Source organism: Drosophila mojavensis, unplaced genomic scaffold (assembly GCF_018153725.1).
Source record: "Drosophila mojavensis isolate 15081-1352.22 unplaced genomic scaffold, ASM1815372v1 contig_136, whole genome shotgun sequence".
NCBI lineage: Eukaryota > Metazoa > Arthropoda > Insecta > Diptera > Drosophilidae > Drosophila > Drosophila mojavensis.
Window position 1 is genome coordinate 12,200,098 of NW_025318667.1, and position 14,258 is coordinate 12,214,355.

A 14,258-nucleotide genomic window follows, 5' to 3' on the forward strand; every position below is an offset into this window, starting at 1 on the left:
CATATATCGATATATTAACCATTTCTACTTGACACCACTGTAAGGAGAACAGGCTCACGAACCGCATACAAGAGGCCCAGTACCAAGTCGTGAACATCGATTTATTCGCTTTGCAGCCCAAAATCTCACCCGCTCTTGACGTAAAAATTAACGAAACTGAAGATATTTCGATGGTTTCATTTTTTTTTTAATTGTACATATGCGTAAATTGCCTAATTAATGACAAAGGCGGAGCAAAACAAAAAATTGAAAACTACACACAAAGCTTCTATCCGCCTTGGCATCCCTAACGTTCGAAGGTGTAGTGTTTGACGCCGTCAGCGGGATATTGCTTGGCAGCCACTGGCCGATACATTTTCTTATCCTCGAGCCAGTAGTATAAGGCTAGGCATCCACCCATAACGCCAGCGAAGCACAACATATAGTAGCTTTTGCTGTAGCGGGGATAATCGGGCTGCGAGTAGCGATCTTCGCTGTACAAATCATGATCCGCTGAAATCTAACAAAGATATACAGCTATATAATCTATGTTGTTTAGCTTGAACTAATCAAACTTACTGGCTCATTAAAATTGCGTTTGATCTCCGGATAGTCATAAGGATAGTAGTTATCTTTAAACTCTACACCGAGGCCGCCGCCAACTTTTGGATAGTCGCCATAGCCGAGGCCATTATCTGCGTAGGGTTTGTACTCTTCGGGCAGCAGATAATATTTCTTGGCAGCTGCCTCGCGTTCCTTCTCGGTTTTGGGATATGGTCCCGGTTTGTAGTCCTTATTCCAGCCGGCGACTGTAAATAGACAAATGCAATTGTCAAAAGCTCGTCCGCAAAAGTTACGTAAACAAAACAGAAACTTTAGCGATATGCACTTACGATTGCGGACAATGTGGGCCTGCAGAGCTGGATTGGCAGCGCTTAGCTTTTTGACCAGAGAAAGAGATTTCATTAACGCTGACATTCTGTAGTCAATGGCGTTATATGCTTCCCAATTTACAATTTATGCACAACAATTTTTTTGCTCGCCTCGCAGCAACTCGGCAGACGGCAGTCACAGCTGTTGCTTAGAGGTGAGCGATAACAATACTACATCTACTCACTACGATGAATGTATTAATCGATATACACTCGGAAACGAAGCAATCGTCTATCGTACTTATTGTTATTGTTGTGTTGCGTGCCTGGTCCCCGCCAGTTGGAGAGCGAGTGATATAAACGCGGCTTTATTCTGTTTGCATCTGCTGTATTTAACTATTTACACATATAAATATTTTTAAAATGGTGCTACCGCTTTTGCAACGCTCTACGCTTCGTGGCGTCCAACAGTTGACCAAGCCATGGGCGAGCGCAGCGTGCAGTCTTCGTATGGTAAGGAGATTTATCGTGGAGTGTGCGCGCTTATGTAATTTTGCATTTTATTTTTTGCCTGCACTGCCCCTTTTGGCCAACTTTTAATGCCCGGGTGCAATGCTCAAGAGCATTGAGCGGGAAACAAACCTCTCTAAAATACACTCACGCTCACAAGCAAGCATTACAGATATTGCCAATTGGAATCATTGCTATGTGGCGATTGCCGGCATTTCATAATCAAGTATACTATGCAAATATGGTGTGATTATATTAAACGGTGCTCTGATAAGTGAAACATTGGTGGAGAAGGAGCTGCATATGAATTAAAGTCACCTTTTAATGATGTCGCTCTTTGACTAGAACTTCAACAAGTTGTTCAGGAGTCCAACAAGATGCATGTGAGCTGTGTGGATATGCTCCACACTGATTAGCCCAATAGGATATTGTGATTACTAACTGGAACTTATTGTGAAAGACTCCAACTAGAACTCAGCTTGAAATTTCGACTCGACTTGTTCAATCAATAATTTTGCTGCATATAATTACTGTAATTAGTTATCATCGAACCATAAAGAGGACTATAGAAATTTTTTTCTTGAAGCCTTGCCTATACAAATATAATCTTATAGGATTTGCCGAGAGTCTGATTCGCATAAAGCATTATTACAGCTCGACAGAATTGGTTTTCTTAGGGTATTTTTAAGTCAATAATCATTTTTCATTTTATTGAATTCGATTTGGCACGCACTTAATATGTTTACATATATTTACTAGATTTCAAAAGCTTTGCTTTACATGCATACATACAGACACATTTAGATATGTATGTATGTGTATATTACATATTCTGAAAACTCGCTTCTGTCAGCTGTTTTAATACACAAAAAACAATGGCAATTTTTCAGGTTTCTTGATGTTGAAAACCTGTTAATTGTATTTAGTTGATGCTCTAATTGGAGCTCGATTGTCACATAACTGTGCGAACTCTATTTAGCCTTATCATCCACACTGCTTGGCATCCACTAACTACCGTTGCTTGTTAGCAGCGCCTTTGCTCTGCTCTAATCTCCCACAGTTTAATTGTTTGTTTTTTACTCAATTGTCTTATATTTAGCACTTACTTGTGGCTTTTTTACATATAGCGGGTCTATAAACTTTAAATCTCACACAACACATGCAAGCAGATTAGCTCACAGTCGCATGTACACATGCACACACACATACATGCACAGGCGAGCATACAGGCATAAATTGCGCTGAGCAGCCGAAAGCGCGCCCCGTGGGTCGCAATCCTATTTTTCCACATAGGCGCATTGTATATGCCCTACAGGAGCAGAGTTATTTAATTTAATCATATTTAAAATAAAGAATATATATTATAAATACAATTTTTATATACGATTAATTCATATGTTTGTCATATGTTTGTTTGTCATTTCAAAGCTTAGACATGCTTTAAGCTGTGTCGTTAAGTTCAGTTCAAGTTCAATTGAATGGGTCATTCATGAACCGTGCTCAATGAACAATTTAGCTGCACATCCTTGCGGAGCTACTGCACAATGAATTCATGTGTAAAACGATTGATCGAAATTATATTCTTCATAGCGATTGAGCTGATTTTGCCAACTCTTGTGTTCAATGAGCGATTAAATGACATTTAACTAGAGTTATGCGAGGAATTCAACTGAAATTGACAAACCGCAGTGTACGGCATCAACGAATCATGCTGGCCCAACCCAAACTACACGCCTTACTTGCTGAGCTCGTTCTTGCTTTGATTTTTTGCCACTGTCCGCATTTTGCTGTTGTCGACTTATCTGATTCGCCAGTCATCCGACGGAGCCGCTGGCGAACGGAATCATTTAATTACGAGTAGCTAATTCAAGCATAATGGTCAGCCACCTGCTTTGTATTACTTACATACCTATGCATATATGTATGTACAGTTATGTATACCGTCTTATCTGTGTGTCCTTTCTCGTTGGCAGGCATCGCAGGAGTTTCGCGTGGAGAGCGACACGTTCGGCGAGCTGAAGGTGCCCGCTGATAAATACTATGGCGCCCAGACAATGCGCTCCCAAATCAACTTTCCCATTGGCGGACCCACCGAACGCATGCCGGCAAGTATTTCAATCAAGATTTATTAATCCCTAATTTGTAGACTTATTGTGCGCTCGCCACAGAAACCCGTTGTCCAGGCCATGGGCATCTTGAAGAAGGCCGCTGCAGAGGTCAACAAGGAGTTCGGTCTTGACGTAAAGGTTAGCGAGGCCATCTCGAAGGCCGCCGATGACGTTATCTCTGGCAAGCTGTACGACGATCACTTTCCCCTAGTCATCTGGCAGACGGGCTCCGGCACCCAGAGCAACATGAATGTGAACGAGGTAGGTCCACTTATTGACCATCTAGTGATCCCAGCTTAACTGTTTGGTCATTCGCTCGTCAGGTCATCAGCAATCGCGCCATTGAGTTGATGGGCGGCAAGCTGGGCTCCAAGACGCCCGTGCACCCGAACGATCATGTGAACAAGTCGCAAAGCTCCAACGATACCTTCCCCACGGCCATTCACATCTCAGTCGCCCTGGAGTTGAACAACAATCTGAAGCCGGCGATCAAGACGCTGCACGATGCGTTGGCCGCCAAGTCGAATGAGTTCAAGGACATCATTAAGATCGGCCGCACCCACACCATGGACGCTGTTCCCCTGACCCTGGGCCAAGAATTCAGCGGCTATGCCCAGCAGCTGGCCTACGCCCTTGAACGTATCGATGCCTGCCTACCCCGTGTCTACGAGCTGGCTTTGGGCGGCACTGCCGTCGGCACCGGCCTGAACACGCGCAAGGGCTTCGCCGAGAAGTGCGCCGCAAAAATAGCTCAGCTGACGGGCCTGCCCTTTGTCACTGCCCCCAACAAGTTCGAGGCTCTAGCTGCACGCGATGCCATGGTCGAGGTGCACGGTGTACTGAACACCATTGCTGTCAGCCTCATGAAGATCGGCAACGATATCAGATTCCTGGGCTCGGGACCGCGTTGCGGCTTGGGTGAGCTCTCACTGCCAGAGAACGAGCCGGGCAGCTCCATCATGCCAGGCAAGGTGAATCCCACACAGTGTGAATCCCTGACCATGCTCGCCGCTCAGGTGATGGGCAACCAGGTGGCCGTCACTATCGGCGGTGCTAATGGACACTTCGAACTGAACGTGTTCAAGCCACTGATTGTCTCCAATGTGCTGCGCTCAATTCGTCTGCTCTGTAAGTAAAGAAATTAGTATAATCCGAAGCAGCTCTCATCCAATTTTTGTTCCTTCTCATCTTGCAGCCGATGGTAGTCGAACCTTCACGGCCAACTGTGTCAATGGCATAAAGGCCAACAAGGAGAACATTGCCAAGATCATGAACGAGTCGCTGATGCTGGTGACGGCGCTCAATCCTCACATTGGCTACGACAAGGCGGCCAAGATTGCGAAGACGGCGCACAAGAACGGCACCACACTGAAGGAGGAGGCCATCAATCTGGGCTACCTGACGGAACAACAGTTCAATGACTGGGTGCGACCCGAGGAGATGCTGGGACCCAAATAGACATTGCCCTATCCCCATTTAGAGCTAAGCGTAAAGTCGACCTTGCGTTAGCTGTCAGAATGTATTTGGAAGCTAGACGGCATGCGTGTGTCCGAACTGTTCAGTCTCACTCCGAAAATTCAATAAAAATCATCCTTTTTTCGTCTTGAACATAAACTTTATGAAAAGAAACGAATAGATTTTTCATTTGAATTCCTATCAAAATTATCAATCGAAAGACTTGGTCAAAATGTTGTGCAAAAGGCGTAAACTCTTGTGCCCGCCGCACCTGGTCCTGAAGAGCTGGCATCACAATTTGGCCACGACGCTCTCGCTGCAAAATCAAAAGAAATCAAAGGGCGTAAGTTGTAGCCGCCGCTGTGCTGCGCAGCTTCCATTGCCTGGCATAACCTCACCAGCCTTTTGCAGGATGAAAAGTTTCGCGTGGAGAAGGACACCTTTGGCGAGCTGAAAGTGCCAGCTGATCGACTCTATGGCGCCCAGACCATGCGCTCGGTGCTCAATTTTCCGATAGGCAGCATTGGCGAACGTATGCCGGTAATTATGCCCGTATCTTGCCGTCTCCCTCTCGTCCTGCCCCTCTTACAATATTACAATCAATTGTCCGTGATATGTCCAACAGAAACCCGTCGTTCAGGCCATGGGCATTTTGAAGAAGGCCTGCGCCAATGTTAATAAAGAGTTCGGCATGGACGCCAATATAGCGGATGCTGTGTCGTGTGCCTGCGATGAGGTCATCTCTGGGGAATACTACACCAAGGGCCATTTCCCGTTGGTCATCTGGCAGACGGGCTCCGGCACACAGACGAACATGAACACCAACGAGGTGATTAGCAATGCAGCCATCAAGGCAATGGGCGGCGAATTGGGCTCCAAGAAACCCGTGCATCCCAACGATCATGTGAACAAGTCGCAGAGCTCCAACGATACCTTTCCGGCTGCTTCGCACATCTCGGTCGCTTTGGAGCTCAATAGGCGTCTTATACCAGCCATTTCATATCTACGGGATGCACTGCATTGCAAGGCAGTGGAGTACAAGGATATCATTAAGATCGGCCGCACCCATCTGATGGACGCCGTACCCATGACTCTGGGCCAGGAGTTTAGCGGCTATGCCCAGCAGCTGACGAATGGGCTGGCACGCATCGATGCGTGCCTGCCGCGAGTCTATGAGCTAGCCCTGGGCGGCACGGCCGTGGGCACCGGACTGAACACCCCCAAGGGCTTTGCAGAGAAGGTATCGGCGCGTATCGCCGAGCTGACAAAACTGCCCTTTGTCACAGCGCCCAATTTCTTTGAAGCTCTCGCAGCACGCGATGCAATGGTCGAAGTACACGGCGCACTGAACACCATTGCCGTCAGCCTCATGAAGATTGCTAACGATATAAGATTCTTAGGTTCGGGACCGCGTTGCGGCTTGGGTGAGCTCTCTCTGCCAGAGAACGAGCCAGGCAGCTCTATAATGCCGGGCAAGGTGAACCCCACCCAGTGCGAGTCCTTGACTATGATTTGTGCACAGGTGATGGGTAACCAGGTTGCGGTAACTGTAGGCGGAGCCTTTGGACACTTTGAATTGAACGTATTTAAGCCTTTAATTGTGTCGAATGTGCTACGCTCCATACGCTTGCTCGGTGAGTAGCCCATGTGAAGGTAATCATCGACAATCACATATAATACTTGCTTTTTGCAGCGGATGGTGGCGTCAATTTTAGCAAGAACTGTGTGGAGGGTATTCAGCCGAATCACGAGCGCATTGCCAAGATCATGAATGAGTCTCTTATGCTGGTAACGGCTCTTAATCCCCACATCGGATATGACAAGGCCGCCTCAATTGCCAAGACGGCGCATAAGAATGGAACCACACTTAAACAGGAGGCTATCAAGGCTGGCATCACCGAGGAACAATTTAAGGAATGGGTAGACCCTAAGAAGATGCTTGGTCCCAAATAACTGTATCATCTTTTGTATCGAGTACTTTTTTAAATGCGAGATTTGAATAAAATATCTGACTGAACACATCGATTCTATCGCGTATCATTTTGAGTATGTAACTATCGATGGGACATATACAATATTTTTTATCGATGATATTTCAGTACAGCTCTGTGCAACAAACCGACAGCTGTTTGTGTTTGAGAACTTCGTCTTGTTATTATTAAAAAAATTAACCAAAACTCGAACACTAGTGCAAAAACAAATTATATTTTTGGCTCTTTTACTTTTTATTCGTGTAGTTTAACGTTTCGCAGCTCTATATATATGGGCTGTAGGTCAAATCATTCGATGGTATATGTGATTATCTAATTTGCAACCGCAAAGCAGCAACAATTAATAATATCGATGTTTAACAAACTTTTAACAAGGAAAGGTATATAAATAGAAACAAAACAAATACATACAAACAGCTCGACACGACTACGATCGTCTAGTGACAGCCGGAAAAGCAATCAACAAGGCGAGTTATATTTAAAAAATTATCTGTTTCCGACCATAGAACAAAATCGAAACTTCCATACACATTGTAGAAAAAAAATATTGAGAACAGGCTTAAGAACATTTTAATTTGGATACCATAACCATTTGACTGTGTAGATATGTGCATACGTATATATTTCTAAAAAAAAATTAATATAAATAAAAAAACAAAAACAGCAGTGTCGGCAGCTATTTCTACGACGCAATACCAAAAAAAGAAAACAATCGTCAGCAGAGGCAGCCAACGATCGATATATCGATAGCTGGCGATCATACCTGAAACGCATGACAAAAGGTGGCGCCGCAGTCGTAAACAGCGACAAGGACAACAAAAACGCAACTAAAGCGCATCGCGAATATAATTAAAAGGTGAGCTCATTGAGAACTTTCAAAACAATACAATTACTATTTATCTCTTTTACTCTACAGTCTTTTCGCTCCGTTACTGTCGCACAGTGCGGTGTTGTTGTTTAGTCGGAATAACAACAACAACAGCCACAATAAAACCGAACTGCTGTTGGTAAAATGTCTGTAAGACTGTTAACCGTGCGACTGGTTAAACATGGTCGCTACGTTTTGCGCAGCTATTGGAATCGTGAAATACACTCCAACATTTTGGAACAAAGCCAGTTAAAGACACGCAGCAAGCGAGGCTTTCCCCTATCATCCGTCAATGTTTTGCGGGTGAGTATGGGATAATATGGTGGTTGATCTGTTTATATTATGCCCCTATGCATCTCCTTATCTGCACTGGAAAGAGCGAGATAGCAAGATAGATAAATATCCATGTTTAATTTATGCTAGAGATGACATTTACCAATGCAAAGCAATAAGCCATATGGTGCATATGTTTGTTAGCGGAACAGCATACTGAGCTCAAGTGTAAACAAACAACACTGCAAAGAGCGAGACAGAAATAGAGATGAGTGAGAGGTTTGATGATAATAAGTAAACGAAATTCCTGTTGCAATGAATGCTTCGACTGCTTTGCAGATGTCATCCTAGCATAATTTGACCGTTATTATCAAATATTCGCTTTGATTTTTGTATATGATTTATCGTATTTTTCTTCCATTTTGTTGCTGTTTAGAACTCAGCCGCACCACAGCCGACGGCAAATGTTGTGCCACGATGCAATCCGGCGTCCAGCGCGACGTCCAGTCCAGCGACCAGCGGACTCTTTCGCTTTGGCCAGCATGCACGCAAGCTGTTCATTGATAATATACTGAGTCGAGTGACCACCAACTACTCTGAAGAGCTGCGTCAGCGTGCGACACGTAAACTATTCTATGGCGATTCGGCACCATTTTTTGCTTTAATTGGCGTCAGTTTGGCCACCGGTTCGGGTGTGCTGAGCAAAGAGGATGAACTGGAGGGCGTTTGCTGGGAGATACGCGAGGCAGCTAGCCGCTTGCAGGCAGACTGGAATCGTGATGAGATATCCGAGACGTTGACCAGCAATTTCAATATCGATCAACTGGAGGTGGGTCCGCCCATAGCCAAAGGCTGTGCCGCTGTTGTCTATGCGGCCAACTTCAAGGAGACTCCCGTTACCCAGCAGAGCCCTAATACGTCCAGTGATACTACAGCGCGTCCCACTGTGACCAAAGCAATGCCAACCCCCCCGAGCTCCAGCTCGACATGGAATCATGAATTGATGTCACCGCTACAGAATATGTCCCGTTTCGTTCACAATTTCGGCGGCTCCGTTGACAACATTTACAACTACAGTCAGCCAACTGCTGCTGCAGCCTTTGTAGATGGTCAGACTCAGATGTCAAAGCAGCAACAAGAGGAGCAACAGCAACAGTCGCAGCAGCAGCAGCAGCAGCAGCCGCTGTCAGCTGCTTACAGTCAGCCACAACAACCCAAACAACAACAACCACAACAGCAACAACAAATTCATGCAGAAAACGAATCCATTGAGCGATATCCCCTTGCCTTAAAGATGATGTTCAACTATGACATACAAAGCAACGCCTTATCCATACTGCGCGCCATGTACAAGGAGACGGTGCCGGCACGTCAGCGTCGCATGAACGCCAGCGCCGAGGAATGGGAGAGGCTATTGCAGCATCAGACCGTTACGCTGCCACCGCATCCGAATGTCGTCTGTATGTTCGGTTTCTTTTGTGATGAGGTTCGCAACTTCCCCGAGGGCCACATACTGTATCCGATTGCGCAGCCGCAGCGCATCAATCCGCAGGGTTATGGCCGGAATATGTCGCTCTATTTGCTAATGAAGCGCTACGATTATAGCCTGCGCGGCCTTCTGGACACCACCGAGCTGAGCACGCGCACCAAAATCCTGCTGTTGGCCCAAATGCTGGAGGCCGTCACACATCTCAGTCGCCATGGCGTCGCCCATCGTGATCTTAAATCCGACAATGTCCTAATCGAGCTGCAGTCATCATCGCTCCATGATCAGTCTGCATCATCAGCGGCGCCACTTCTGGTGCTATCCGATTTTGGCTGCTGCCTGGCAGACAAGGTGCATGGACTGCGTTTGCCCTATGCAGCCAACGATATAGACAAAGGTGGCAATGCGGCACTGATGGCGCCCGAGATCTTCAATACACAGCCGGGACCGTTCGCCGTGCTCAACTACAGCAAGGCCGATTTGTGGGCGTGCGGCGCCCTAGCCTACGAGATCTTTGGCCAACCCAATCCCTTCTATTCGGCCAGCGCCGGCATGGCTCGCGCCAAAGGTGAGCTCACGTATTCGCTACGGAATAGCGACTATCGACATGAGCAGCTGCCGCCGCTATGCGACGACTGCCCGCCGCTGATGCAACAGCTCGTCTACAATATACTTAATCCAAATCCGTCGAAACGCGTCAGTCCCGACATAGCGGCCAACGTGATGCAACTGTTCCTCTGGGCACCATCCAAGTGGCTCAAGGCGGGCGGCATGCCCAGCAGCCCTGAGGTGAGCAATTCCTTAACCATGCAATTTATTCCCAATTCTCACAATTTTATTTATCCCATTTGCAGATCCTTCAGTGGCTTCTCTCCCTGACCACCAAGATCATGTGTGAGGGTCGTCCGCAGCATGGCCACAAGAGCAGCAGCAGCAGCAGCAGCAGCAGCGCCCCGTCCAGCGGTCGGCATGCCTATGTGGAGTATTTGCTAATCTGCAGCTTTCTGGTGCGTGCGCGACTGCGTCGCATTCGTGGCGCTCTCAATTGGATACAAAATGTGGTCGCTGCGTAAATCGTCGGCGTTCGATTTATTTGGTAGAATGGACATATTTATTGAAAAGGAACGTTGTTTACATCTTGTTATTCGCCGCGAGGTGAACGAAAAATCAAATGAAAAAATGAAAAAAAAAAAATAGATAAAGCGTGTGATACCTAATATATATATATATATGCATATATTGTTATGTATATATATAGATATATATATATATGCTTACATACATACATATTTTATAAAAATTACAAAATTAGCCGCATATAAAAAGAGAGGACGTTTTTTATTTTTAAATTTACATTAATGTAAATACTATTCGACATATACATACATATATGGTACAAACACGGTGTTATATATGACGGAGAGTGTAATTCCGTATCCTCTGGGTTAAGCTACATAGATCTATAATTGGGGGAACATTACTTAAGATTCAGTGTGGCCAAGAAGACGATCAATCCGAGGATATCCTGTGATTTATCCATATGCTCTTTGATATTATTGAAGTTCTTGTGTTCCGGAGAGATCTTCTCGAGCGAGATCTTTGATTTGTTTATCTCGATTATGATATAGGTGCCCCTGCTGAAGTCAATACAAAACAATGTCTTGAATGGATGGAGCATCTGGACTACGTTGCAGCCGAGATGGCAAAGTTTTTTACGTAGTATATCCATGTAGATGATCCAATACTTCTCGTCTAAAGTAAATAAATTGCATTTAGATACATACATGTATATAATAAAGAAATTTATATATCGCACCAATATTTTCGGCTTCGGCTTCTGACTTCTTCTCTTCAATTGCGACGTTCTTCAAGACAATTGCGAATTCATTTATGTTCTCGATGTTGTCTGAATCTGTTTCGTCAGAATTCATCTGCATTTCAATGTCGTTCATTGCTTTTGTGACTTCGGTAAGCGCCTTGTCCAACTTATAAAGTTCTTGTTCAACTTTTCCCAAAGTACATTTTTCAATAGTCATTTTGAAGAGAACAAATATAAACGTAAAGACGAACGCGCTGCTTTTGAGTGAAATAAACAAAAACGATAGCTTCCGATGTCAAACTGATTTATCGAGTCAGTATTTTTTGAATACTCATTCAAAGGGAATTGTAAAATAACGTAATAGTATTAATGACAAGTAGGATATGCGATTATTGACATCCTTTTTGACAAATAAATTTAATGTCATCATTAAAATCTTGCTTAGTCACTACTTACTCTTTGACACTTCACTAAACTGTTCTTATAAAAAGTTAACTAAACTCGTAGAAAATAGTAAACTCGAGGAACACCATTTATGTAAGTTAATAAATCCACTTAAAGTTGTTTTAACTAGGAATCTTAAAAAAAAAAATCCTATACATTTATATTAAAATCAAATGAAATCACTGTTCTTTGGTCAGTGATTAAATATAAACATATATTTATCATCCTCGAATTCTCTGCAGAGAATGTCGTCGAGTAGTCGTCGATAGTATTTTGTAAGGATAATTTATGCCTTTCTAAACAATTGATGTCTAAGGTCCACTAACATACTAACACAATCACATATATAATTTGGTCTCATTAATATGTATAATCTCATATACCATTTGGTATAAGGAGGCTCAGTTTCAGCAGTCTTGGAAAGCTGACAGTTGACCATACCATAATTGCATTTCATTGATATTGAAAATATTTTACAAACTATTTACAACTATTTTACATAAATGATTTGGATTTTATTTTTAAATGCATTCATAAATAACATTAATTACGTAGCAAATTTGGTGTCGACTTTGCTTACACACAGTTTATGGTCGTAAAAGGAGCAGGTGGCCATATGCAGGCTGTGAGTGTAGTCATCCGGTAATTCAAACTTATCGATATTTGGCGCCCAGTCGGCACCATAACAAATGCTCGAATGTTCCTCATAGCTGCCCATGAGACTTAGCGCCCCTTCCTTCAATTGCACGACACTAAAATTAGTGTACATGCATGCAGTGAGTATTAGATCGGACCGCTGTGGATGAGGCTTGAGCCGCCAAATGCCACCATTTAGATTCAGTTCGGCTAGGCTGCATTTCATTGCCCGCGTATCGAAAACACGCAACAGCTCATCGTAGCTGCCGGTGAGAAGTTGATGTTCGTTTTGTGGATGGCTGAGCAGACAGGTGACGCCAGCGCCATGCGCTCTATTTGTCCAGATGCGCTGCGGCTGCGCCTCGGTGCCGCTGCGCAAGTCGTAGGCATGCAGCAAACAGTCGTCGCCACCGCTGTAAACACGCTGCGGATTCCAGCGGTCAAAGGCGCATGTCCACGCTTCAAAGCCGTGTGCCTGCCAGGAGCAGAGCTTGCTCAATTCATCCTTTGCCGTATACTGCACCTGATGCACATTGCCCAGCGAGTCGGAGATTAGCAGCTGCAAGGCACCATCAGCATCTGCATCAGCACGTTGCCAATCGAGGGAGAGTGCCAGTGCCTTTGGCGTATTAAGCGTCGTTTCTTCGAGGGCCAGCTTGGCCCGCTGCTGCAGTCGTTGCTCTGCGTGCAACAGCTCATAGATCTCCACCTCACCCAGGGCATTCACTGTGGCCAGCAGCGGACCAGTGTCACAGCTCCAAGCTGGCAGCCACTTCATGTCTAATATGGCCGCCGTTTCGAGGCACTGCAGCCGCTCCAGTGCGTCATTCTGTCTGTCAAAGGCAAACAAATAGACACGACCCTTCCGTGGCCGTTGGCACTCAGCTTCAACTGCAGCTGTGCTGTTCTGCTCGGCCTCCACTAGCTGATAGGTGCCACAAGCAAAGTATTTCTGATGTGTTTCATCCTGTGAGCACCATTCCACTGAATCGGCCGAATATTCGGTGTCCACGTTGTGCAGTGTCGTAAACTGCATGGCTGTCAAAATAACAACAAACTGAAAAAACGCACTCTGGTCACACTGCAGCACAGCGATTGATTCAAATTGTTATCGATAGGCGCCACGTTCTTATTGCTCTTATTAGATTTATTTTCTTTGTTTTTCGCTACTTTAGAAAATTAATACGTACTTTCTACTTAGTGCTCGTTTCATGTTATGGGCTACAAATCATTATGAATTATTTAGGCTTAGTTGTTCACTTTCTTGCTTATTACATTACATACAAAAAAAAATGGGATTAGGCGGTCATGTAACAAAGACCGTTACACGTTCAAAAATGTTTACAAGTTCTAAGACCTATTTTATATGCAAATACATGGATTTCTCATGAGTTTTTTTTTTCGTTTTTGTAGTTTTCTTAATTTTTCTTTTTAGCTGCATAATTATATATATATATATGTATATATATAGTTAGAGTGCACGTATGTGTATGATTGTTGTTGTTTTGTTTGTTTGTTTGTTTTATTTGTGTGTCGGTGCGTTTCGTTACATTCTCCATTTACTCTTTTCTATTCTCACACACGATTTTGATGCTTTGTGTTTTTGGTTAGCCATGGACATATCTGATGGCATCTCTAATTGCTTTATACATATTAAGATGTATGTACAATGCACTTATTGCACTCTCGCTTTTCTCTTACTCTCCTACTCTCTTTCTCTCAGTTTCTCTCTAAAAGCTATTGCACTAACGTATCCTTAAGCTACGAATGTAAGTTTAAACATTTAAAATTTCATTCCAAAAAAGTTACAAATGTGT

General features: G+C 44.4%; 5 protein-coding genes across 7 annotated transcripts; 3 read left to right on the plus strand and 2 right to left on the minus strand.

Moving 5' to 3' along the window:
- Positions 1-165: 165 nt before the first annotated feature.
- LOC6585299 (NADH dehydrogenase [ubiquinone] 1 beta subcomplex subunit 8, mitochondrial) lies at positions 166-2,537 on the minus strand. 2 transcript variants are annotated; one of them, XM_044006941.1, is made up of 3 exons: positions 2,468-2,537; positions 559-788; positions 166-499 (listed from the first exon to the last, which is right to left on the minus strand). In XM_044006941.1, exons 1-3 carry the CDS (start codon positions 2,520-2,522, stop codon positions 287-289), a joined length of 498 nt encoding a protein of 165 aa, XP_043862876.1. In that variant the 5' UTR covers positions 2,523-2,537; the 3' UTR covers positions 166-286. The 2 variants fall into 2 exon arrangements, with proteins under 2 accessions (XP_043862876.1, XP_002010931.1); XM_002010895.4 differs by lacking the exon at positions 2,468-2,537 and adding an exon at positions 873-1,073.
- On the plus strand, positions 1,155-5,098 carry LOC6585300 (fumarate hydratase, mitochondrial). 2 transcript variants are annotated; one of them, XM_002010896.4, is made up of 5 exons: positions 1,155-1,364; positions 3,335-3,466; positions 3,530-3,730; positions 3,793-4,597; positions 4,665-5,098. In XM_002010896.4, the coding sequence occupies exons 1-5, from the start codon at positions 1,275-1,277 to the stop codon at positions 4,925-4,927; spliced, it is 1,491 nt and encodes a 496-aa protein (XP_002010932.1). In that variant the 5' UTR covers positions 1,155-1,274; the 3' UTR covers positions 4,928-5,098. The 2 variants fall into 2 exon arrangements, with proteins under 2 accessions (XP_002010932.1, XP_015016696.1); XM_015161210.3 differs by lacking the exon at positions 1,155-1,364 and adding an exon at positions 3,139-3,239.
- A 58-nt stretch (positions 5,099-5,156) lies between these two features.
- On the plus strand, positions 5,157-6,949 carry LOC6585301 (probable fumarate hydratase, mitochondrial). Its single transcript, XM_002010897.4, has 4 exons — positions 5,157-5,267; positions 5,336-5,464; positions 5,550-6,558; positions 6,618-6,949. Exons 1-4 carry the CDS (start codon positions 5,157-5,159, stop codon positions 6,875-6,877), a joined length of 1,509 nt encoding a protein of 502 aa, XP_002010933.1. The 3' UTR covers positions 6,878-6,949.
- Positions 6,950-7,024: 75 nt separating this feature from the next.
- On the plus strand, positions 7,025-10,769 carry LOC6585302 (serine/threonine-protein kinase Pink1, mitochondrial). The gene is made up of 4 exons (XM_032732569.2): positions 7,025-7,771; positions 7,832-8,086; positions 8,493-10,331; positions 10,397-10,769. Exons 2-4 carry the CDS (start codon positions 7,928-7,930, stop codon positions 10,613-10,615), a joined length of 2,217 nt encoding a protein of 738 aa, XP_032588460.1. The 5' UTR covers positions 7,025-7,771; positions 7,832-7,927; the 3' UTR covers positions 10,616-10,769.
- A 92-nt stretch (positions 10,770-10,861) lies between these two features.
- Positions 10,862-13,851, minus strand: LOC6585303 (diphthine methyltransferase). Its single transcript, XM_002010899.4, has 2 exons — positions 11,359-13,851; positions 10,862-11,294 (listed from the first exon to the last, which is right to left on the minus strand). Exon 1 carries the CDS (start codon positions 13,475-13,477, stop codon positions 12,353-12,355), a length of 1,125 nt encoding a protein of 374 aa, XP_002010935.2. The 5' UTR covers positions 13,478-13,851; the 3' UTR covers positions 10,862-11,294; positions 11,359-12,352.
- Positions 13,852-14,258: the final 407 nt, after the last annotated feature.

What these genes read in the sequence shown, in the direction of transcription:
- LOC6585299 (XM_002010895.4), bottom strand. Translation starts at nt 957, where the DNA reads ATGTCAGCGTTAATGAAATCTCTTTCTCTGGTCAAAAAGCTAAGCGCT. An exon ending in GGCCCACATTGTCCGCAATC is followed by an intron (nt 789 to 872) that starts GTAAGTGCATAT and finishes GTCTATTTACAG; the next exon opens with TCGCCGGCTGGAATAAGGAC. An exon ending in AACGCAATTTTAATGAGCCA is followed by an intron (nt 500 to 558) that starts GTAAGTTTGATT and finishes TATCTTTGTTAG; the next exon opens with ATTTCAGCGGATCATGATTT.
- LOC6585300 (XM_002010896.4), top strand. Translation starts at nt 1,275, where the DNA reads ATGGTGCTACCGCTTTTGCAACGCTCTACGCTTCGTGGCGTCCAACAG. An exon ending in GACCCACCGAACGCATGCCG is followed by an intron (nt 3,467 to 3,529) that starts GCAAGTATTTCA and finishes CGCTCGCCACAG; the next exon opens with AAACCCGTTGTCCAGGCCAT. An exon ending in GCGCTCAATTCGTCTGCTCT is followed by an intron (nt 4,598 to 4,664) that starts GTAAGTAAAGAA and finishes CTCATCTTGCAG; the next exon opens with CCGATGGTAGTCGAACCTTC.
- LOC6585301 (XM_002010897.4), top strand. Translation starts at nt 5,157, where the DNA reads ATGTTGTGCAAAAGGCGTAAACTCTTGTGCCCGCCGCACCTGGTCCTG. An exon ending in ATCAAAAGAAATCAAAGGGC is followed by an intron (nt 5,268 to 5,335) that starts GTAAGTTGTAGC and finishes AGCCTTTTGCAG; the next exon opens with GATGAAAAGTTTCGCGTGGA. An exon ending in ACGCTCCATACGCTTGCTCG is followed by an intron (nt 6,559 to 6,617) that starts GTGAGTAGCCCA and finishes TGCTTTTTGCAG; the next exon opens with CGGATGGTGGCGTCAATTTT.
- LOC6585302 (XM_032732569.2), top strand. Translation starts at nt 7,928, where the DNA reads ATGTCTGTAAGACTGTTAACCGTGCGACTGGTTAAACATGGTCGCTAC. An exon ending in CATCCGTCAATGTTTTGCGG is followed by an intron (nt 8,087 to 8,492) that starts GTGAGTATGGGA and finishes GTTGCTGTTTAG; the next exon opens with AACTCAGCCGCACCACAGCC. An exon ending in GCATGCCCAGCAGCCCTGAG is followed by an intron (nt 10,332 to 10,396) that starts GTGAGCAATTCC and finishes TCCCATTTGCAG; the next exon opens with ATCCTTCAGTGGCTTCTCTC.
- LOC6585303 (XM_002010899.4), bottom strand. Translation starts at nt 13,477, where the DNA reads ATGCAGTTTACGACACTGCACAACGTGGACACCGAATATTCGGCCGAT.